This window comes from Gouania willdenowi, chromosome 13, assembly GCF_900634775.1.
Source record: "Gouania willdenowi chromosome 13, fGouWil2.1, whole genome shotgun sequence".
Lineage (NCBI taxonomy): Eukaryota > Metazoa > Chordata > Actinopteri > Blenniiformes > Gobiesocidae > Gouania > Gouania willdenowi.
Genome location: NC_041056.1, coordinates 12,337,804 through 12,361,542, shown reverse-complemented (window position 1 = coordinate 12,361,542; position 23,739 = coordinate 12,337,804). Strand labels below are relative to the sequence as shown.

At 37.0% G+C, this 23,739-nt stretch overlaps 2 protein-coding genes across 5 annotated transcripts; one reads left to right on the top strand and one right to left on the bottom strand.

Moving 5' to 3' along the window:
• The first annotated feature begins 23 nt into the window (after positions 1-23).
• On the top strand, positions 24-3,855 carry pih1d2 (PIH1 domain containing 2). Its single transcript, XM_028465020.1, has 5 exons — positions 24-212; positions 1,340-1,466; positions 2,809-3,042; positions 3,156-3,424; positions 3,574-3,855. The coding sequence occupies exons 1-5, from the start codon at positions 24-26 to the stop codon at positions 3,706-3,708; spliced, it is 954 nt and encodes a 317-aa protein (XP_028320821.1). The 3' UTR covers positions 3,709-3,855.
• Positions 3,856-6,096: 2,241 nt separating this feature from the next.
• dixdc1a (DIX domain containing 1a) lies at positions 6,097-23,244 on the bottom strand. Of its 4 annotated transcripts, none has more exons than XM_028465342.1 (16): positions 22,915-23,244; positions 22,714-22,835; positions 16,481-16,638; positions 16,242-16,387; positions 14,929-15,009; positions 14,691-14,744; positions 14,515-14,565; positions 13,561-13,665; positions 13,380-13,433; positions 13,197-13,286; positions 10,629-10,703; positions 8,981-9,145; positions 8,818-8,884; positions 8,604-8,712; positions 6,779-6,887; positions 6,097-6,516 (listed from the first exon to the last, which is right to left on the bottom strand). In XM_028465342.1, the coding sequence occupies exons 2-16, from the start codon at positions 22,734-22,736 to the stop codon at positions 6,433-6,435; spliced, it is 1,371 nt and encodes a 456-aa protein (XP_028321143.1). In that variant the 5' UTR covers positions 22,737-22,835; positions 22,915-23,244; the 3' UTR covers positions 6,097-6,432. The 4 variants fall into 4 exon arrangements, with proteins under 4 accessions (XP_028321143.1, XP_028321141.1, XP_028321140.1 ...); XM_028465340.1 differs by having other exon boundaries at positions 13,197-13,289; positions 22,714-22,794; XM_028465339.1 differs by having other exon boundaries at positions 6,098-6,516; positions 13,197-13,289.
• Between the last annotated feature and the right edge of the window lie 495 nt (positions 23,245-23,739).

The window sequence follows — 23,739 nt, the reverse complement described above, 5'->3', positions numbered from 1 at the left end:
TAAGTTTAACAGTAACCTGGGAAATGGAAAGGTGTTGTACTGGTGGTGAACCAGGGCTTCTGCAGCAGGTCAGCCACTTCTGGTCCATGTTGGATGATTTGTGTGAAAAGCAGCCTGAAGTGTACCGTAGCTTCATAGAGAAGCAGATGAAGAATGGAGAAGAGTTGAGGAAAGCACCAGAGCTCCACTCCTCTGTACGAGCTGACATGTTGGTGAGTTCACTGCAGAACAGCTTCAAAATAAAGAAATACACCAATTAGTTTGACATTATTTACATATTGTTTTGTGTTTTTATTATGCATGTAGCTTAAGCAGATTCATTATTATTATTATCATTATTATTATTACAGATTATTATAGTGTGTTCCCTGAAAAGGCCTATTTGTAGAATCCTGAAATGTACATTATTTTTCATTTTTGGGTACTTTTGGTTTTTTCTTCTTTTTTTAACCTCTGTCTGTTCAGTACTTATACCTTTGTACCATTTCAAGCTATTCATCAGACTTGCATGACTTGAGTTGCAATAAATAACTGGGGAAGTTAGGGTGTTTTTTAATATAATAAGTAATATTATTATTGTTATTATTTGAACCATTTGATGAATCAACAAAACTTAGACCTACATATTATTTTATATAATTTATTGTACAGGACAATTCTTATATTATTTATATTGCATTGTATTTTTAAACAAAGTAGCTAAAGCTTAATGGAGCTATTGACTAAATCAAAAAAGGTATATATATATATATTTGTTATGCAGCTAAAGCAGATTTTTATTATTGATTATTATTATTATTATTATTATTATTATTATTATTATTATTTGAGCTATTATATTTATGTATTTCTTTATTTATTTAACAGCTAGGAACAATGCAATTCAACATACAAAATAAGTTTTTAGCTGATGTGATGCTGATGTATAGCTAGTGCTAGTTCATAACTCCAGGCTGTCCCTGGTTGGGCCTTTCTACACTGTAGTAAAATACATAGCCAAAACAATAAATCTTACCAGATAAAATGACAAAACATAAAAGTTGACCCTATTTTGTATGATTTGTTACAAAATGCAATTTAAAAAATATATTTTTAATATTTTGGGTTTTCTTATTATTTTGTAGCAAAAGCAGAATTTTATTATTTATTTAAATTTATTATTATTATTATTATTATTAGTATTATTATTATTATTATTATTTGAGCTATTTATTAAAACAATGAAGCATAAGTATTATTTATTATATAAGGCTATTTCTAGATTATTTTTCACATTTTGTATTTTTGAAATCATAAAGCAGTTTGATTTTATTATTAATTGAGCTCATTTTATTGACAGGAACCAAACAAAGGCTTTCTATATGTTAACATTTGCACATGGAAACGTGTTCCTGCAGCTGAAAGCAGAGACAAGCCTCTCCCAATGTGTGGTGGGACACTGGAAACAGGAACAGATGGAAAACAAGGTGCTTCATGGTTTTTCAATTGTTTTTACTTTCCTCTGTGGACCGAATTAGTTATATACCGGCGAGTAGTTCCTACCGCATGTTTACAAGTTTATAAATAATATTTTATTATTGTGCATAGTTCCTGTTATGAACATATACTTACATCTGAATGAGTTAAGAAGAATAATAAAAATACATCTGGTTTCCGAGCAGTCCGAACTACTCGCCGGTAAATAAAGCCCAATAAAACTGGGACAACAATAACCAGTAATAAATATTTGCTCCATGGTAAATATAGTAGCTATAACAACCGGTACAATGATAAACTTGGAGATACAGCCTGTGCATGCAGTATTTACTCTGTCTCCAAGCTATTTCCGGATGTTTCCGGGTTTTAGTATCACCATTCTTTAATGTAGGAACAGACAGTGTTGGGAAGGTTACTTTCAAAATATAATTAGTTACAGATTACAGATTACATGCCCAAAAATGTCATTTGTAAAGTAATCCATTACATTACTTAATCTGAGTAACATAATCTGATTACACACACACACACACACACACCGCCATCTCTTCAGTTAGCTGGGCTGCAGTACCTCTCCATAGATAAGTGATTCTCTGCACTGACATCATTACATCAATACCCAACATAGAAGCTAAGCTAATGTTAGCATGCTAACTGTGATCAGCCTGTGTGTTAGTTATCTCACATCATCTGATACGTGCTCTATGCTGCAGAGAACACACAAAAAACACATTCTTACCGGTTCGGGCTCCAGTTCTGTTTTCGGTTCCACATCTATCTTCCGCTGCTTGTTTTACAACATCATTGAGATTGAGTGACCAAAGCAAATCGTTTTTTTTAATATACATATTTACATTTGGGCAAAATATGAGTAAAAAGTGACTGAAATGGGCCAAAAGCAGTCATAAGGGTATCTTAAATGTGAAAAATGACCACAATATGGAACAAAAAAGAAAAAAATGTAAGGGAAAAAAAGGAAACAACTGGTATTTATTGGGCAAAAGGTAGCTTATTTGGATAAAAAATGGCCAAAGGAATTAGATAAAAAGGGGTTAAAGTTTCTGCCTGTGAAGGTTTTCTGGAGGAATAATAATTAAAATTAAGGCATAAAGAGCCACATTTTGAGCATCACTGACTCAATAATGGCTTCTACATGGTGTCGCTGATAATGTAGTGGGCTGGTCTGGGCAGAAAATGCCAAGGCTGAATTTTGGTCCCAGTCCACCCCTGGTAACAGATGCCACTATGTGATGAATCCTGTGCTTTTTGTATACATCCTACTGTTGCTATTATTGTTTTTGATGAAATAACCTTGTCTTTTTTCCTCTGCAGACTTGTTCACCATCTTGGATGTGGCCTTAAATCCAGCTTCCATCCAGGGATGTAACAAGAGTGAGCTTAAGCAGGTCTATATGCTAGCGCTGAGTTTTGCCCAGCAGCAGCACGGCATGACATTATCTCAGCACTACACTGTCGTCAAGGGTTCCCCAAAAAGTTGTTCAAATGATCTGAACCGTCGCCTTGGTTTTCAGATGTGGCCCAACACCTCTATGAAATCAAATGCAGGTATAAAAAAAAAATTGCTGGTGCAGACAGAGTTCATGCACTCTGCTTGCTAGGTGTCCATTATTTTTCACCTCCAACAATTCCTTAATAATGTAAGTTCTTCATCCTCGCAGGTCCTCAGACGCCAACCGAGCTCCTCCAGCAGTTCTCGTCTCTTGGATCAGAGCAAGAATATTCAGAGGCCCAAATTGCCCAACGACCCGTAGAGCACATGAAAAAGAATTTGATTCAGGTCATCTCCTCCACTTGTGCAGAGCCCCAGCAGCCTCAGTACCAACTGGAGGTGAAGCCCGACATTAATGGCGCCCCGTGCAGCCTGTGCTTGACAGTAGAGCTGCCAAAGGTTTGCTCCATGTCAGAGTGCCAGCTCAGTGTGTCCAAGGTTAGCAATCGCACACTCCTTTGAACAGTAATAATGAAACCATACAGTGTGGGTGAGGGCAGCTGGATAGCATAGAAAATTACATAATTGGCATATAGCAAGTCTCAAAGAGCATGGGATGTATTTTTTTCTTTTTTTTTTGTCTACAGAGCGACATTTTACTGGAAGTGGAAGAGGTTTACCATCTGCTTCTGGAGTTTCCAAAAACGATAAACGAAGACACAGCATCTGCAATCTTCAAGAAGAAGGAACGCAAGCTGATAGTGACAGCAGACATTCTGTGAATCTAATACCTGTTTTGAACTTTAGTGCTTTAAAGGTGCAGTCTGCAACTCTTATAAAAGTGACTTTTTGTCATATTTGCTAAAGCAGTCACTATGAAAGGACAGCTTTACATGAAACTAGTAGTTTGTGTGAAAAAAACGACTCATTGAGCCCCCCCTGTTGCTTTTGCAGCCTTTGGCAGATTGCCAGAATGCACCGCGACGAGCAAAAAGAACCAATCAAAGAGCTAGGATTGTGTTTGATGAGCTGTCTGACAGCTGTTGCTCACAGGCCCCGCCCCTTTCCTGGAGCTAGAGCGCTGTCTTTTTTACAGTGTATGGTCTGGTTGAGTAGAAGATGGAATTGGTGACTTTTCTGATTGAAAGGTAATTACTGCTGCTTGATTTACATTATGTTTGACTTGTAATTGTTACACTAGAACTCTGTGGTGCATGTGTTCATGTGCGCGCTGTAGCCTCCATGTGGCTGCTGTAAGTGACACTGTGTTGTTGCTGCTGCTGAGGTGTGTGCACATAGAGAGAAAGAAGCACTGCAGTAACATGCTTTTAACAGAGCATGTTATATTACTGTGATGTTGCTGTTGGGCTAACGTTAGCTTGTTAGGTCCTCTGAGGGAGGGGCTTTGGAAAGTTTGGAGGCAGGGCAAGAGAGCAGAGGGGCGGGAGGGGGAGAGAGGGATCTGAGAGTTGCTGACTGCACCTTTAAAGAAACAAAATGCTGTTAAACAGGCAAAAAAAAAAAAAAGTTGGCTTCTTGGTGCATTAATAAATCCCTTCAAAATAAAGGCACTGAATCTCTTTATTCACTTTTTAACGAATGTTTCACATGCAAATTGACAAAACGTAGACCCGAATAGTATTTTTTTTAATCATGTAGCTAAAGCAGATTTATATTATTATTATTTGAACTATTTAATAAAATGACAAAACGTAGGCATGAATATTATTTTATATTATTTCTAGATATTTTTTTCTATTGTGTATTTTTTAAAATCATACACTGTAGCTAGATTGGTTTTATTTTATTATTAATTGGGCTATTTCTATTCACAAAAACCAAACAAAGGCTTTCTATATGTTAAAATTAGCACATGTAAACGTTGGCTCCTTGGTGCACTAAAAATCCCTTCAAAATAAAAGCACTGAGTCTTTTTATTCAGTTTTTTGGCCACCACTTATAGGCCTCTGTGTTTAAGATTGTGCAAAGTTAATTTAGTAAAGAAGTGGACAAATCTAGAACGTCATAACGTAATCTCGAAATATTTGCCATTCTAGTTCAGGGGGCATTGAACTCATTTTAGTTCTGGGGCCAAATGCAGACATTTTTGATGTCAAGTGGGCTGCAGAGGTGGGGAATCAAATAATTTCAACTAAAGTATGACTTTGCATTTCCATTTATAAATATAGAAAAGTGTGTATGTAGAGAATATAACACATCAGCATAGATGGCAGGCAGTGACAATATTATTTCAATTTGAGGATTTTTTGTCAAATAATTTGAGAATTGAGGAGGATTTTGGAAAAAGTAGGTTCGTTCCAACAATTAAAGAGTAAAATTGACTTCCATAGGAAAACTGGAAACCCCTGCAATAATTGTAAACTTACATTGAATTTGTAACAAATTCAATAAAACTCCACTTGAATAATTAAGTTGTGTTTTTTTTAAGTGTATTTCTTTTGCATGGATGCCAATATTTATGTTTGGATGATACAGTAATTTAAAATTACTCCCAATTTCTGCTCAATTTCAATAAATAAAATTAATTAATCAATTATTAGGGAGAAAAAAAATATTAAAGAATGAAGATTGTTCTGGGAAAAAAAATGATAGTCTTAATTATTTTAGAGCGATTTGAACCCTAAAGCCTGAAAACACAAAATATAGCCAGAAAATTAATTTTTTTTTTTTTTTTCAAATTCAATAAAACTCCACCTGAATAATTGAGTTCTACTTCCAAAAAAATCTGTTGAAATGTTATGTTTTTTTCAGTGTGCATGGATGCCAATATTTATGTTTGGATGATACAGTGATTTAAAATTACTACCAATTTCTGCTCAATTTCAATAAATAATTTCCATGAAAAGTTTTTTACAGCTTTTTTATATTGTAAAAATTCCCTAGCTTAAGTTGCCGTGGAAATTCACTAGATATTTTACAACCCTACTGAAAAATTAACAACTAAATTATTTTTTCAGTCAGTTTTTACCCTGCGGGCCGGATTGGATGTTTAAAAGGGCAGAATTTGGCCCCCAGGCCTTGAGTTTGACACCTGTGATTTAGTGGTTATATGCGAGTGAGATGTGCCACATCTGTGTGATGTCACTGAGGAACAAAAATAACTCGTGCAACAGTTTGGTTTTCTAAAACACATCATGTTATATCCAGAAAGACAACATCAGAAAATTGGCATCATTGAACATGAAAAATGTCAGTAAACAACACTTGTGTGTAAATGTAATGCACACCCAACTTTTTGGAGCACATCAAAATTTCAAGTATCACATTACTGCCCAAGCAAAAAGTGGCATCAACATCAAAAATGAAAAATTCAAATGTTAAGTTTTTGGGTTTTTTTGTAACAATCACTTTTTATACAAAGTTCTGTTCCAAAGTTCCTTTGAATCAGTGGGTTAGCTAACGTTTCTATGGCATCGTGAGTATTTTATGGGGATTCCTGGTCCAGTGTGAAAAACTTCAAAGTGATGATCACAGCTTTTGATGCTCTACCTCCGCTCTCCGTGGTCCTCCTCTACCCACGCTACAATCTTCCCCTCCCAACCGGGCACCACCGCTCCATCCTGAAACACCTGAACAGCAGCAAAAGAATCCAGCATTAACACATCTGAGAGAGAACATAAATCTAATGTTCACAACAAAAATCTGCAAGGGAAGCACAAAAAAAAATAAGTTTAGATGGTGTCACGTTCCTTGGGGAGTAAATGAAAGTCACTTCCCCGTGCTGAAAGATTTAATGTAACCATTTCTTGCATCATAGGTGATGTTTTACATTTGCCAGCAGACGCTGATGCATATAAAAGCGAGGGCTATAATTTTCCCTCCCACGCCTACCTCCTCCTTCACGGTGCCAAACTCCGGGTCGAGGGCCTTAAAGTGGTATCTGAAGCTGCCATGTCTGTCCACAGCTGCCTTAAAGTCTCGTAGTGTCACTTCACCCAGCCTGTACGCAAACACACATCAATCACAATCTTTGAACACGTCATACACCCACGCATTAAAAAGAAAACTCCAGCTTTGACAGACACAACAATTTATAAAAATGTGAATAAACACAGCCATAGGCATCAGTTTATCAACGCAGGCCGAGGTTTATCAAGCTCTGCTCATATTCAATCAGTCAAGAGTAGCTGTCAGCCCCCCACCCCCCACCCCACCTGTACAAGCCCAAGTACCCCCTGAGGAAGGAGGTGAGCAGCTGTGTTAAATTAATCAATTATTAGGGAGAAAAAAATAATTAAAGAATAAAGATTGTTCTGAAAAAAAACAAAAAAACAACTAATAGCCTTATTTATTTTATAATGATTTGAACCCCTAAAGCCTGAAAACACAAAACATAGCCAGAAAACTCTATTTTTTTTTTTTGTAACTGAAATGTTAGAGTTTTAGCCCTCTAAAAAGTGACTTTCTGACCAACGGGCTGTGCTGCCTGCTTATGCATATTCATGAGTGGGCGTGTCTATACACTGACTTGCCTGCATGACTCACTCTGCGGCAGATCATTGATCACCAAAGCCATTTTCTTTTGCTAACCACATACTGTTGTTATTGTTTCCAGCCAAAAAACTGCACATTACAGTAAAACACGGATATTTAAGCGGCTATTGTGTGAGTCCGTCTCCGCGCTGCGTGTGTTCATCCAGCAGCAGCAACAGCTTCAAACAATCACCGGAGTTTTAAGCTGCTAATTCACTTTCTTCTCCTCCTCATCTTTGTTAAATACAAGAATAGTGCATTTAAGGTGAAAATCAATTGTTTATCACCTCAACCGTTGTGTCGCATTGGATCACAAACACGTCAGATCGAGTCAAAGACGATACGATGTCTGCTCCCTGGGTGCCTACACTGCAGCGTTCACTGTGGACTAGATGCGGCACTGGCAGCAGGCACTTCCTGGAGGGGGCGGTTCATAATTCTAGTGATGTCACTAGCATTTAAACTGCTCGTTTTTCAGATGAGGGCAGAGAAACACCTCAGAGAGCAGGAATATTGAGCATTTCTCAGTGATGCAGGAAGGAAGCCCAAAAATACTTTAAGGGTATTTTTGATAAGGAATTAACATTGTAACAAGGTTAAAAGCTCAAAAAAGTTGATTTGCATGATATAGGACCTTTAAGTAAAACAGTGTCAATATCAAAATGTGGGGGACCCATTGAGATTTATTTTCATGGGGCCCAAAAACCATGGGTGGGAATCATTAAAAGTGTTGTCGCAGCTCGCAAGGTTTTTATTCAATACATGACAATCACATGAAACATGAAATAAAGTGTCTACTTGTACGGTTGCCATACGGCCAACCCCCAGCGCTATTGGTTTGGTTATCGAAGCACAAGTACGTAGCGTCTTAGGGTTAGGTTATAACCCAATATTGCAACAATTTTTAGGGTTAGGGTAAGGTTTAGTCTTAGTCAAGTGACCTAAACTGGCTAAATAGGGGCGCTGCGTACGGAGAGAATGTAGGTAAATTGATACGGCAACTGTATGGATAGCCACTGCTAACATGAATTCATGTATCATGTATATAAAGCATTTTATAGTAGCCTTACCTGAAGTAAAACCAATTATAGTCATATTCCCAAGCACTTTTCAAAAGTCACTTTTGCTAATTGTCACCCTCTTGCACATGGCTAAGAATGTAATAATGATTAAAAACAGTCACCTTTTGGGAATGTTAATGAGAAATGGAGTGAGTGAGCGGTCCGTAAAGTACAGCACTTTAGTGGAGACGGCTGAGTCCAGTCCTGGGCTGCTGTGGGAATGAGCCATTTCTATATAGAGATAACCACAGGACAAAATACAAACAAAAAGCGTTAATGAGAAATGTCACCCCGGATGATAAATCCTACACTGAGAAAATATTTTGTTTCTCTCACTTGAACTCTGGGGCCATGAGTCACGGTCTGTGGAGTTGGCTCTGCGTCCCGGTGATTTAAATTCCTGCTGGAAGAAGAAGAAGAAGTGTATACTGAACAACTATGTCATTCTGCTGCTGAGTCATGGATTCACCATGTGACTGACAGATGCGTGTCTATCTACCCCGGCTCGGTCCTGTCTGCGCTGCGTGTCCAGAGAGTGCAGACGGTCCATGAGACTGGACACACCCTGCTCCAACGTGTCCAGGGTGTGATGCTGGGGGTCGTGGCCTGAGAAACCGTCCCTCAGACTGCGCAGGGCTTCTCTGACGAGCTGCAGCTCCTCACCCTGAAAGAAAAACAGCTGTTTGATTTTTAAAAGGCCTTCAAATGTGTCTTAAATCACGCTCAAACAGTCAAAAGTAAAGCGTAAAAATGACTTCCAACGTGTTAGACAAGCATGGAAAACTGGAAACCCCTACAAATATTGAACATTTTCATTGAATTTGTGACAAATTCAATTAAACTCCAGTTGAATAATTGTAAAGTTATACTTCCAAATAAACCTGTTGAAATGTTATGTTTTTTTTTTTTAAAGTGTATTATTTTCCACGGATGCCAATATTTATGTTTGGATATGATACAGTGATCTAAAATTACCCCCAATTTTTCCTTAATTTCAATAAATAATTCCCATGAAAAGTTCTATTTTTTTAATATTGACAAAATTCTTAAGCTTAAGCCCTCTTTGAAACCCTTTTGAGATAACTGAATTATTAGGTAATTTACACAATGATTCGTGTTTCATTTTTACTTTACGCTGCGGGCTGGATTGGATGTTTAAAAGGACTGGATTTGGTCCGTGGGCCTTGAGATTGACACATGTGATTTAGTGGTTATGCGAGTGAAATGTACCACATCTGTGTGATGTCACTGAGGAACAAAAATAACTCATGCAACAGTTTGGGTTTTCTAAAACATATTACCTGCATGTTCAATGCAGAAAAGCATCAACATTTGGCATTATTGAACATGAAAAATGGTCGTAAACACGTGTGTAAATGTAATGCATACACAAATCAACTGGTATCGGATTTGCCTTAAATCAAGCTCAAGCAGTCCAAAGTAAAGCTATTACATTTTGTGGTGCCAAATCTGCACAAGTTCTGAAGTGGAACATTTGGACTACTTTCAAATATAATACATAGACACTGATCCAATATTAATTATTACGCTGGGACTATCAGATAGGTGAAGGAGATGGAGCGTGGCTCACAAACATCTACTATCTTATGGGCTCCTTACAGCTCAAAAGCTAACTCTCCTGTACTGGAAGAAGAAGGAAGTACCACAACTGTGGCCTTCTGCACCAAGAAATAATCAGATCCATTCTCAAAGACCAGCTTGAAGAGTTTGAGAAGGTTTTGCACCCCTCAATCTCCTATTTAAAAGGATAAAAAATAGTAATTAGTTTATTTTTTAACACAACCTGCTTGGATACCAACAGTAGCAGTCCTGATGGGTGGGGGGGGTGTTCTGTTGTACATTGTTTTGTTTTTGTTTGTTTTTTTTATATTTCCCTTTGTATTCATTCCAAAAAAGAAAATTATAAAGGAATTGTTTGTTGAATGACATGCTTCAAAGATTTATTAAACATATTAGAATCAAATCAAATATGTGGCACAAATCTGATCCTGAGAGCTATTTCAAGTGCTTTTATAACTAATTTTTCACTGTTATCCTTAAGTTTGGAGTACAACTAGCACCCACACGATGCACATTCTCCAGTAAAAGGTCGTACTTGTAAATAGTCATGTTTAACAGTTACATACTGGTGTGTTGTGCTGGTACGCTGGTGCGGTCGTAGTCACCGAGTTGCTGTAGCTGCAGCTTTCACTTCTGAAAGACTGTCAAAGGAAACAAATGGAGTTAAATTTTACAAAATGATATTTTCATAAATTTTCTTTTCTTTTCTTAAAGAGTTCAAGTAATCCCAAGTAACCTAATCTGATCTATTTTCTACAGTCCTGCTGTAGGTTTAGTCTGCTTCTCACTGACCCTGTTTACCTTTTACATGTTACTCCTTTTCTTTATACTCATTGCTTTTCTGTTCATATCTTTGTACCTACTAACACGTCACTGATTTTTTTTTACTTCCAGTTTAACTTACCATATTTGTTCTTTTGTCATTTTTTTTTTTCTTCTTTTTTTTCTTCAGTTTTCATTTCATTTTCTAGTTGATGCTAATGATCGCCTCCTCCGAGACTGGAGAAAATGTGATTTATCTACTATGCCAAAGGTCTGTGCAGCAGTCTGCCAACAATTCACGCTGAATATTAGTGGAAAATGTACTGCTTTGATTTTTTTTCAGCATGTACCTTTAGATTAAAAAAAAAAAAAACATTTTGTAGTTTTTTTATATAGTCATTTTCTGCTTTTTAGTCCCTCCCTGTTTTCACTAACACCATTCTATTTTTGTTTTGTGCTTTAACATTCCGCATTATCTCACGTGAAAAATGCCACATGTCTTTGCTAAATAATTGTGAATAGATTATCATCTATTATATTTGAGTTACAGCTCTTTATTACAGTAGGAATTAATAATGGATCCCATAGTCAGACCAGTTGAAAACCACTATACTATACTATAATAACTACTACAAGGGCCCTAGATCAAAACTATCTGGTATTTGAAATCCCTTTTCTTACTATCCAGGATCACGTAATCCGTCTTAATAATATTATTCCAGTTGTTCAAAGCAAAAATTAATTGGATCAGTTTGATCCAAATACGAACCTTTTAAGAATACAAAATCTAAATTAGGCCCCATCCACACAGAGACAAAACAAAAGCATTTTCCCTAAAACGGTTAGTTACTGTATGTCTATGTGTGCGTCCACACGAAAAGGCAGAAAACACAGTAGTAAACATTAGGGGCCTCTGTGTGGCGCTGTAACGCTGCCACAGAAACACACTGAAGCAGAGAAGAAGACACCGAGCCAAAGGGAGCATCTATTAGCAAGCATGTCTGGATTAGGAGTAGAGGTTTTTCTTTTGTTTATTTGGTCATAAAGAGAACCACCAGATGATTTTTATGGCTGTGCTGCAGTTCCTGTATGACACTGGAACATATGGGAGGATCTCGTCATTAAATTAAAGACCAGTGAAGGGCAGTAATACGCCTTATGCCACAAATACAGAAGAAGAAGAAGAAGAAGAAGAAGCTCATAAAACTCATGTTATGAAAAAACAGGTCATACAAAATGAAAGAGATGGAGACATAGACAAGACAAAAGATTTGCTTGTGGACCGACAACAAGGTAGAGCTGCTGCTATGTTGCTATTATTACTGTTGTTGTCGTGGTGGTGGTTGCGCATGCGCGTTAAGAGAGAGGTGGGGCTATGGCGTCATTGTTTGAATAGTATGCGTATACGCCGTCCGCACGGTTCTCAAACTTTCCCACGCTGGGACCCGTTTTCAGAAGTTATCGTATCGTTCTGCGTCCAAATCCTCGTTGCCGTATCGACGCACGACGTAAACGATAAAAAACTTGACCGTTTAAATTACAAACCGTTTCCGTGTGGACGGGGCCTTAGATAGCATATCACACTAAAGGATAGGTGTGTGGTAGATAGACAGCATGGGGTCACTTAAATGGTAATTATTTGAAGAAAAACAAAAATAAAATAAAATTTATATATATATATATATATATATATATATATACATTCCATATACTTAAAATTCCAACTTTGAATTCCGTTAGATCCGGATTAAAACCAAGATTGGATTACGTGATCTAATCCGATCTCAGAATCTGATTTTTGTTTTGAACAACACATTTTCAATATTTGATCCAATCCATTATCCAAAATCTGATCAGATTACTTTTTAAACAACTGGCCCAAAATGACTGAGTTGTAATTGAGGCTTAATAGAATACCAGTAGTTAAACACAAAGGCTTTAAAAATACTAGGATAGTCTCCTTTGAATATCACCTTCAGTATAAAAGCTTTATTTTTTGTGGAGAAACTATTAAAACCACATCCACGATTTCCACCTCTGCACAAGCACTAAGTTGTTTTTTCTCTCCAATTATTGCATTGCATCACCAGCTCTGTAGTTTCCTTTGACTCAATCTCACGTACAACAAATACTTACTGGTGTGTGAAAATGCAATAATCTACTGACAAATACAGCTGCCCACAAATGCTCCGCTAATGCTGTTTGTACGAGGATTATGAAAACAATTTGTCCTCGACATGGCACTGCTCTCAGGCATTGATTCCTGTAGGGACATTTGGGAGGAGGGTATGTCTTATAGAGCCGCGTTACATGTAGAAATACAGCATCAGATGTAATTTCTTGTAATGAGGCGCACTGCAGTGCGTACGTACCCGCCTCAGGCCGACTTCGTGCGCCTTGTGCTGAGCGTCATCCAGCTTTTGTTGCTGGTGCTGCACTATTCGCTCCTTCCTACCCAGCTGCTGCTATTGTGACAATTCAGATGACATATGGCTTTCATATCTGCATGCATGTCCCAAACCAAGTGTTGTCATGTACGTTAGGAAATACAATACCTCATATTCGCCGAGCAATTTGTTCCTTTCACTCAGCGTTCGCTTGAGCTCTGCCTGTGAACAAACACATTAGCGTGATGTACGAGCGCGACGCCTTCTCAGACAAAAAGCCTGAATCTGCTCGGACCGGGCGGGTCAAACATTTATTCATGTCAAACGGGTAAATCATCACTTGTCTCACATTTTCCCCTTCCAGCTGATCTTTGGTCATGTTGCATCTTAGAAGCTCCTGCTTTAGCTGCAGCACGGCCTCCTCCTGCACAGCGAGCCGCTGCTGCAAAGCATCCTAATGAGAAAGAGACGAGTTCAAAGAAGTGTTCAGAGAGGACCTGAATACAGATGGACTGCATCCACATATCAATACGTTTAGAAACTGTGAAATAGTCTTTACGAAAAAACTAAAAAAATACACACAGCATCTAATAAAGTCTGGCAATGTTCATCATCAGGGCCCGGTTTTTCAAAAGGTTTAATCCAGATAAAATTGATGTGGATTTGGTAATTCAGTTTTTTGCTATCTGTGATCACGTAATCCATTCTGCTTTTGAGACGGTTTTTCAAAGCAACATCAGATTGGATTCATCTGATCTGGAAAGAAACTTTTCAGGATCAGGAAGTGCAACAAGGGACGCAATAGTTATACACTATATTTCTGATTCAGATTTCAAAACCAGTGATGCCATTGCTTTATGAACCTGTTTCTATTATTGTATGCATCACTAAAAAATTGTCTAAAAACAAAACAACAATATTTTTGATTGTAATGAATATATATCAATATAATTAAACATATTATTTGTGGTCAATATTGACAGTTGTTTGGGGGATTACGTTATGAGGCCAATCTTTTTCTGAATTACTGTACGGCCTATAATGAAAGGCTGAATATTTTATAGCCTGATAGATCAACAAATCAAATTAAAACCTTATGAATAAATTGGATATCTTGTAGGCTTTACTGCATGATCCCAATATAGTATTATTTGATAAAATTTTAAAGTTTCATTACATTTTGGTTCAAAACTTTGTTAATTGAATGCCAACATTTTGTAATAAAGAGTTTTGAAGAAAAAAACAAAAGAAGTAAAAAGGCTAACAAGAAATTAATAAAACTCCAGTACTACTATGGGATTACCTTGATGGCCTGAACGTGGCGCGTCTCCTGTTTGTGCCTTAAAATGTCTCTCTGAAAGGGATACACAATAAAATGAGAAAAAAATGTAGATTATTAATAATACAAAACACGAAAAACATTCTTAATGTATGAATCTAATCTAATAATTATACATTAATTACATGTATTTAATCTACCTTAAGATCTAGAGACTCCTCTGTGCTTTGGTCCAGTCGACTGCGGATTAGCACCTTCAGAGGACGGGCAGCATGAGGAGGGCAATGAGAAAAAGGGAAAGTGTCAGAACCAACAAGCCTTTATGTGTAGAGGCAATGAGCAGTGCTGCTGGCTGCAAATCAGGGCTGACACGGACACTGAACACAGTGTGATGAGCTCGTATTGTTTTCCCGAGTCAGGAAAGAGAGGGCACTGTACCAGCTGCTGCTCAGCGTTAGCGCCACAGCTCACAGATCCATCCTGGTCTTCTTCAGGGAGGGAGCCATGGAGGAGCAGAGCCTGAGGACATAGAATAGCAAACATATTCACATTCAAGGACTCATAAATATATGCGCTGCAGAGAAAACTAGATTTACTGAACATCATTTGTTTGTAACTGGAACATTTCTGCAGCTTTAACTAAATTTCACATTGTTACTTGTTAGGTTGAATGAACATCTCGCCAGAAAATATGTAGGAATACAAACACAATTGAAGCTATCTGCAAGGGAAAGTGATATTAATGCAAATACCAAGAAAGGCACAGTGAGTGGGGGTATTTAATATGGTATATTAGCTCTAGTTCTACCCCTAGAATGATAAAAATCAACAATTTATTTTTTATTTTGTAGGTATTTTCCTGCATAGAAATATTAGTGGCTGCAGCTTAAGACTAATTATTTGTCATTCTCATAGACATTTGTTAGAGTTTGGGATCAACTGTTGTTTACCAAGTCACCATGTGGCACAGAGGTTCTGCGTTTTGCAGAAGTTCGAGTTATAGTTGGCTGAGTTTCTGTTCGGTTTGAATTTTTGCTCTGTTATTGTTTTTTTTTGTTTAGTATTAGGTTGGTATTAAGGGTGTATGGTAGATAAAAATGTATACCACATGGATACGTTGGTACATAAGTTAGTATAGAGACCTTGGTTTAACATCAACCTCTTCCCTCACAACCTTACTTCCTCCACCAATGTCACTGACTCATCTTTTTCTTTTGTTTTCTTAATTGTTTCATTTCATTGTTTATTTTCTTTGTCCTTTTGGAATTAAAATTGTTTCTGTCTGAAAAACACGTACCGTAACGTAACACAACACTATATATTGTGCAATAAGACATCACAATATTAAAATGTCACAAGATTTATAAATGAGATAAATATAAATGACTTTTATAGTTAAAAGTATAGTATAAAATGTCATACCTATGTAATTATGTAAGTAGATCCAGAGTTAAAGTAAAATACAATTATTTTCAAACCAAAATGCATTTTTTCCTTTCCAAAAATATTGTATAGTATTGGACGTATGAGCCCATTGTCGTCTATCATATTGTAAACTTGGAGTATCACTCCACCCCTAGTTATGTGTGTAGTCAGTTGCTAATATTGTATAGTTTAAGACTGTAAATCATAAATCCATTACCTATGGTTATGTGATTGTAAAATGAACATAAAGTGTTTTTTAATTGCAATCTTTTTAAAACCCATGAGTATTACAGTAATGTAGTGTGCGTTTACCATCAAAACATTACCTGCAGGCGATAAACCATCCTCCTGGCCTCTTGCATTTCCTTCTCCAGCTGCTCCTGGTGGACGTCCAACTGCTCCTCCCAGGACTTCTCTTCATCCTGTCCATGGTGCCCGAGGGATGGACACAATCCACAGAGAACTGCTTCCTCTAAACAGGAGACGTATGAGGAGGGACAAGAAAAAAGCTGTTTGTTTCATCACAAAATCCTCCTAGAAGCCCTGATAAGCGCTGTCAACCAACCTGTGACAGGTTTCTTCTCTAGCAGCTCCAATTTGTTCTCCTGGGCTCCTCCGGGGTCTTCTGACAGATCTCGGACCGTTTCCTCTTTATGGGTGTCACCGGCCTGGGTGATAACATACTCCTCTTTGGGTGAGTGAGCAGGGCTGGCTGAGCTGAGACTGAAACAGATGGCAGGCACAGGCAAGACTAAATATGTTCACATCCTGCCAAATCATTGGCAATAAATAAACTTAGCGAGATAAAAATGGAGAAACACACTAAAAGAACTTCCCCCTCCGGAGCATCAAAACATGAAGTAATCCCAATTGGGATAAGTATTTTCAACATAAATCCCCTTTAAAAGACATTTACTGTATCCCACAGGAAGACAAAGTCTGGTAACCTGCTTTAGAGATGGAGGATGAACACAAATAGAAAACAAAACTTGTTGGAACAAGAATGTGCAAATGTCAGTGATTATTTTCCTCAGCATATTTTGCTCTCCCTTTCCCTTCAGATATGATTTCATATCATAATCCTGGCAGTGCTGAGTAGGTGACATTTTTGTGGCTTGTTGAATACAGCTTTTTGTTTTGTGCTTCCAGAGAGCAGCTCGAGCAGCCTCAGGTTAAGACGAGCCGTCACCTTCATTTCAATATGTTTGTATAAACAAGAAACAGCCACCGTGACCAATGACCTATGGGATTACACCAGGTCCCTTTCAAAAGGAGTTCCTTCTTTCTCACCGGGTCTGCCTGTGAAAACCAGCCTATGATGCAAAGACCGAAAACGAGTCCAAGTTTCCAAAACACACACACACACATTAAAAACAAAAAAGAAAAAAAAAAAACATCACTATTCATCAGCGAGCTCTTGAGGCTGAACAACAAAGATGTAAAACAAACACCACTGAGGACTTAACTGCGGGAAAAAAACTGAGTTTAGAACCCACAGATGGTCCCGAGGGGCTGCCTTTGCAGTTTAAAAAGCTCTTTTCATACTTATGGAGTCAGATTTAAACCGTTCCTGACGAGAGTTTCTGCATATCTAAAAGCGTTAGTCAGCAACCCTGCTATTGTTGGTTCCCTTTGGTTAAAAATACATCTGAATGGTATGAAAATGGTATTTTCATCCATGGCAACTTTTAAGTCGTCTAAACCACTAAACAAATGTAAAAAAACAACCTTTATCCAAGCAGATCATGATAAGAAATGTCAAAGATAAAAGGTGGAGGTTTTATTTTGTGCCTTTATCTCGGGAGGTTGCATGTTCTCATGCTGCTAGCCTTTAGGTTACGACAATACTGTGTCAATTTCTTTGATTTTTTTTAATTTACCATTTTCTAATTTGAGAGGTCAAAGTGAATGACAGAAGACCCTGAGGAGAAAGACAACATTTGTCTTGCTCTTGATGTTTGTTTTGTTTTTTAAGTAAACAGACGCAGAAAGCAGGTTGTTAACCTGAACAAAGAAAGAGAGAAAAACATAAATATTTCAATCATCTCATCAAATTTCCTAATTATGAGTTTCTATTTGAAATTTTTTATTATTTTTTTTTAAAGTACGAAATTCATCAACACTTTTGTCTTAAATTACATTTAATTCCATTCCCAATTTTAAGAACCAATGCATGAATTATTTTTAATTCAGACGTGAACCGACAAACAAAATGTTTCTGCACAATAACAGTATGCATTACAGCTTTCATTATGACTACAGTCATATATTACTTACCATACTTAAATTATTACTATCTTATGTTTAAATCTTATTAAATTACTAAAATACTATAATACTTCTTACTTGTAAGAATTAACCTAATAAAGTTTTGAGTGTATTTTTTATTAGAGCTGGGACGATACCCTTTTGTCCCGATTCGATTTTAATCCCCATTCTTGGGTGCCGATTCTGATTTTACAGGTATTGCAATAATGACAATTATCAAATTTTTTTCCTCATCCAAACACACAAGTTGAATCCTAAACTTCGAGAAATATGTCACAGTTCCAAAAAAAAAACAATGCATATCACATCACATTCACTGATTTATCATTATTTGTTCAGTGATTTATTACTATTTATACTGAAATAGACCCTTTGATTGTTTGTGAACATTGTGACATAATTGGTTGGGCGTGGCTTAGCCTGGAGGCAAAACCACAATTGTCTTCGTTTTTTCTGAGCACGAGTGTTTGCTGGAATCCTTTAAACCTTTAATTTACGTCCACTAACGTTATTCCTCCACCTATTCTGTCATTGACAGACCGATTCATCTCATGCACGGTGTGAGGAGCCAACCAGCCGGCAACACAAGTTTCATGTCCCTTGATGAAAAGAACTGCATTTGATGTTGCTTTGTACCATAATCATATATTAATCATTATTGTGGCCACAATAGTAGTTTACCACCACTAAGTGTGGAGTGAAAGAATAATACCTTAATTCTGTGAAGCGACTTTGAGTGTCTATGAGAAAGTGCTATATAAAAATGATGCATTATTATTATTATAAAGTAAAATAATTACAGCAGTTAAGTTATTTTACAGCATGTAGTGATTTTTAATGCAAACCGGTCAATGAAACAATAAAATTTGGCTGACTCACGTCACCCACCACCACACCCAAGCTCCAGTATCCCTTATATTTTAAGACAAGTGTACAGGAAATCCAAAATAGCCACTTGTCAACCACTTACTAAATACAATTATGTGATTATAATCTGGTAGGTCAACCTTTATTACCATTGAAATGCTGTGAACATTCCTACTAGGGCTGGGTGATATGGACCAAAACTCTTATCTCAATATTTTTTCTCAAAATGGTGATATATGATATAAATCTAGATAATTTTATTTCAAATGAAGTCTGACCAGAAAGACAATTCTGGGTCTGATGAAAAATGCCACACTGGCTCATTTATTAATAAACAGCTGCACAATATGCACCATTCTTGGCTTTTTCACCTGTAAGGGACAGCACGTGTGAGTGAGTTCTGTAATGTAGCTTGTTATGGGGAAGGTCTGGGTTCGAATGCACTCATTGATCCATCTAACTGAGCTTTACATTCTGTTCTGAGAAGTAAAAGCAGTGACTCCTGAAACAAGTATTTTTATACAAAATACGACATGTGCAATATTGTAGTTTTCTATATCGCCAAAATAGAAAACCTAATCCTTAAATTATAATACCGCCTAAATGAAAACATAAATGTGTATATGAAGCACATTTGTTTATTTAGTATACTTACAGTTCATACACAAGTCAACACATTGCATTTTTACTGTTAATGTCTTTAAGTTTGACATTAACATTTTATTTTCATTACATGTTTTATTTTCCTTTCTCATGCTCACTCATGTGATTTTGAAAGCAGTGTATAAACAGGTATGTTTATTCCCCCTTTCTTTTTCTCTTTCTCATGGCCCACCAGGGAAATCCCCGGTGTCCCCGTACACCAGTCCGCCCTTGGCTGTGACCCAGAAGCAATGTGAGATAAGGTCAACAACCACTCTGAATGTACAAGGAAATTCCTGATATCTTGGTAATCTGCTTTTTAAAAAAAACATCCACCCTGTCTTATCAGACTTAGCAGTAATCATCCTTAAGGGGTTTTTTTCCCTCTAAAGAGGATCAAGATGCAGCAATATTATTATTAAACTAGATGATGATATTATTATCCTCTGATAATGTTCTTCACCATTGTCTGTGCAAGCCGTTCAGCATGGTGCAAAAAATGACGAGATGATATCAAACACTAACAAAACACATTCATGCAGATTTGGATTTGGAACATATTGGTTGAGTGAAAGATTAAACTCTGGGATTTGTGAAAGATGAGCTTTAGCACAACAGATTAAAAACCTCTGACCAGTAGTGGTGATAAGCCACTGAATGCTATTTCTGCTGACTCTTTCACTTCCTTATTGCATTTTAAATTACAGTTCTAAAAGCACAGTACCACAATGAATTACCTCTGTATTAGTTTGGAATCTTCTCAAATATTAGATTTATAGATTAATAATTAATTTTAACAACTTGTGGCTCTTAGAAAATATGCTATACAGATGCTAACATTGCTATCACATACTTGTGAGAGTCATTTAGTACGGCATGAAAGTGCTTTTCTAAACAATTTATTTCCTTGAATTACCCATGGGTGCAGAACTAATGAGGAGGAGTCACTGTTGGCCAGATGTGACGTAGATTCATTAAACCAGATTATCTGATGCACATAAACAAACAGTGTACTGCTGGGATGAGATTCTAAGTAAAAGCATCTCAGAAGTAATGAATATGGCAAGTAACTTTAATAAATCAGGTGTAAATAGTTGTAATAAAGTTTTTGAGGACAGCGAGTCAGCACATTCTAATGATTGTGAGGAGGAAAATGCTAATGTAGCTAGCCATGCACGTGCCATTATCATCATTGTGTCTTTATTTTGATCCTCTGTGCCTTTTTGTGTATATTTGACTGTCTTTTTTTGGGGGGGTGGGTGTTTTGTTCCTTTTTTTTAAACTGTGTAAAGCACTTTGAGCTGCATTTTCTGTGTTTATTATTGTTATTACCAGAGATGTGTATGACGGCAGTTCCAAAGCGTCTACCATCACATGGTGATGAATCTGATGCTGTCAGTGGTCCGATAGTTCCAGCGTAATGGTGTACTATGCCTTTGAGTAAACTGTTATGTAAAAAAAAAAAAAAATGTAATGTTTTAATTACTGCTCCTAATTAAAACACCAGTAGATAATTCTCTATCACCATTTTGTGCCATACACTTAACACGCTTAATTACTTCATTACTCATCCTTTTCTAACTACACTGCATACAGTAAGTTCTTGGCTTCTTCTCTCCGTGGCCAATTCTATAAATTTGATGCGTAATAGGGGATTTTTTAATCTTTTTATTATTATTATTATGTGTTTGTGTTGCTGTTTCTAGAAGTATCTTTGAGTAAGTGTAAACATGCAGATCTAATGTTTGACTTAGTTCCAGTCCTTTTGAACAACTTGTTAAGTTTTGCTGTGTTGCTTCAATGTCCTATTGTTGTTATTCAAACCCACATAATATTAATTAATTTATTCAATAGAGCACAAATAGTGTCATCAATATTTGCGTTAATATTACTCAAAGCACATTTAGCAGTATGTAGAGCAATGACCCAGTTAAAAATCTTCTTGGGTCCACTACCTTTTTTTCTTTTACATTGATCAAGCTTTGGTAGAAATTTCTATCTGTATATTTTTTGATGTTTCCAAAATCATTGAGAAAAGTCGTTGATTTTCTAGACTGCTTTATGGGTTTACAGCAGGGGTTTCAAACTAATTTTAATAAAATTTTAGCCACATAGGACCCAGTTTGAAAATCAAAAAGGTCAGATCAAAAAAAAAATGTAATGTTTTTGTGAAGAAAAAAAAGCACCAATTCCAACAAAATCCTGAATGTTAAGCAATCGGCCCAAATTCCTTGACTTTGCCTCATATTTTCTGGAAATTTGCAACATTGTTTTCCAGAATTCTGTTGGATAATTTGGGAGAATTTTGCAGGGTTTTGAAAATAATTAAGATTTAATATTACTGTAAATAATGTAGTACCGGAACTTGCATTGTATTTTATCGAAAACTTACAAAAACAAAAAAAACTCCTGTTTTTGTTGTATTTTTTTTACTTTACACAAAATTTTCCTGTGGGCTAAACTAGATGCTCTGGTGTGCCAAACTTGGCCCACGAGCCTTGAGTTTGACAATGAGTGGTTTTCAGCCTCTGGTGAAGCTTATTCTAGTTTACATCAGTAAAAAGGGAAGTAGACCCTGGACAAGACACCTGTCAAATATGGAGTAAACACATTTGTCACCATGAATAATTGATGTAGAGCTTTAGATAAAACCAAGAAATATTTTTATCACTGTCCATGTAATTTATTTGTGATTTAATGATAACAAAGAGTTGTTGTTATGGCAGTGGTTGCTTAGCAATTGTGTCTCTCTGACAACAGATGGACACACCCACACCTACTGCAATGAAAACTCAATATCAACGTGTTCCTATTATTAGGAATCAATTGATTTCTAAGACTGGGACATCAACACATAATAAAATTAAAAAAAAATTAATAAATAAATAAATAAAGTGCAGTTTTGCGAAATTAATGCACAATGATTGTGCTAATCCACTGCCAACACAGACAGCAGCTAGAATTGATAGACAGCTATAAATATGATGTGGTTTGAGAAATAAATAAATCAGATATCCTTACCATTTCATCTGTTTGGCTCCCATCCTGGTGTTGACAGGTTTAGCCTCCCATACAGACAGCGTCTGTCATGTGGGTAACGCCCTGTTCCCCAATGAGGACCATAGGCATCAGTCAGACAGTCTCTGTGTGTGACCATAAATAACAAAACACATGTATCTATAAATCACAAACAACACATCCATTTATCCACCCATGTCCTACCAAAGCTGAGCTCGAGCTGAGAGAACGTGAGGCTCGCTGCTCATCGTCTCGTGCCCGCCTGTTCACTCCTAGCCTCGTGCTGCGCTCTCCCGCTCCCATACAGGAACACTGTGTTATTTTGTTCCCTTCAAACAGAAAATGATGCAGCTCCTGTGCATCCTTTCTAACGCTGTTTTTCTCCTGCCGATGTTTTTTTTTTTTTTTTTTTTAACATCTACCCCCTCCCTGCTCGCTCCTGTTTCATTCTACGTGGTCGTAGAGGTATTTACTTCCTCCCCTCAGTGTGTGTGTGAGAGAGAATGTCAGACATGGCTCTGTCTGTCTGGCTGTGTTTTTACCCTCCCCCCCTTTCCCATTTATCATCCTGCTTCCTTTCACTCACTGCTCCTTGCATTCAAGAAGAAGATTTTCTCCTCCATTTGCCTTCATTTCTTTGGCTTTATTGTGATTATTATACCTTTACTGTAACCAGGAGAAATAATGTGGTTAATGGAAAGCCACTAAAAAACCCTCAATCCGATGCTGACAGGTTTCCAACATGCCACACAAGTCAGAACATGTGCAAGTAATCATCAGTAGCATGAAGTGGAAGGAGTGCTTCAAAACGTCCACCTGTTCTTCTGCATGGTGGAAATCACATGTGTCAAACACTCAAACTCAAGGTGCGGGGGCCAAAATTCAGCCTAGAGCAGTGGTTCTCAAACTTGGGTCTGAGAACCCAGCCATAGCTTTGGGTTCCATTAAATAATTATAAACAATTATTTATGTAGTATTATTGCTGAAGTGTATAACTCGGTGGGCGCGCACTGTAGCTGTTCCCACTCA

Bases quoted from the DNA above. Each gene is read 5' to 3' on its own strand.
- dixdc1a (XM_028465340.1), bottom strand. From the start codon at position 22,736: ATGGGAGCCAAACAGATGAAATG. The intron at 14,745-14,928 runs GTACAGTGCCCT...CGTCCTCTGAAG, and splicing joins CTAACGCTGAGCAGCAGCTG to GTGCTAATCCGCAGTCGACT. The intron at 8,713-8,817 runs GTGAGAGAAACA...ATCTCTATATAG, and splicing joins CTCATGGCCCCAGAGTTCAA to AAATGGCTCATTCCCACAGC.
- pih1d2 (XM_028465020.1), top strand. From the start codon at position 24: ATGGAAAGGTGTTGTACTGGTGGTGAACCAGGGCTTCTGCAGCAGGTC. The intron at 1,467-2,808 runs GTGCTTCATGGT...TTTCCTCTGCAG, and splicing joins AGGAACAGATGGAAAACAAG to ACTTGTTCACCATCTTGGAT. The intron at 3,043-3,155 runs GTATAAAAAAAA...TCATCCTCGCAG, and splicing joins CTCTATGAAATCAAATGCAG to GTCCTCAGACGCCAACCGAG.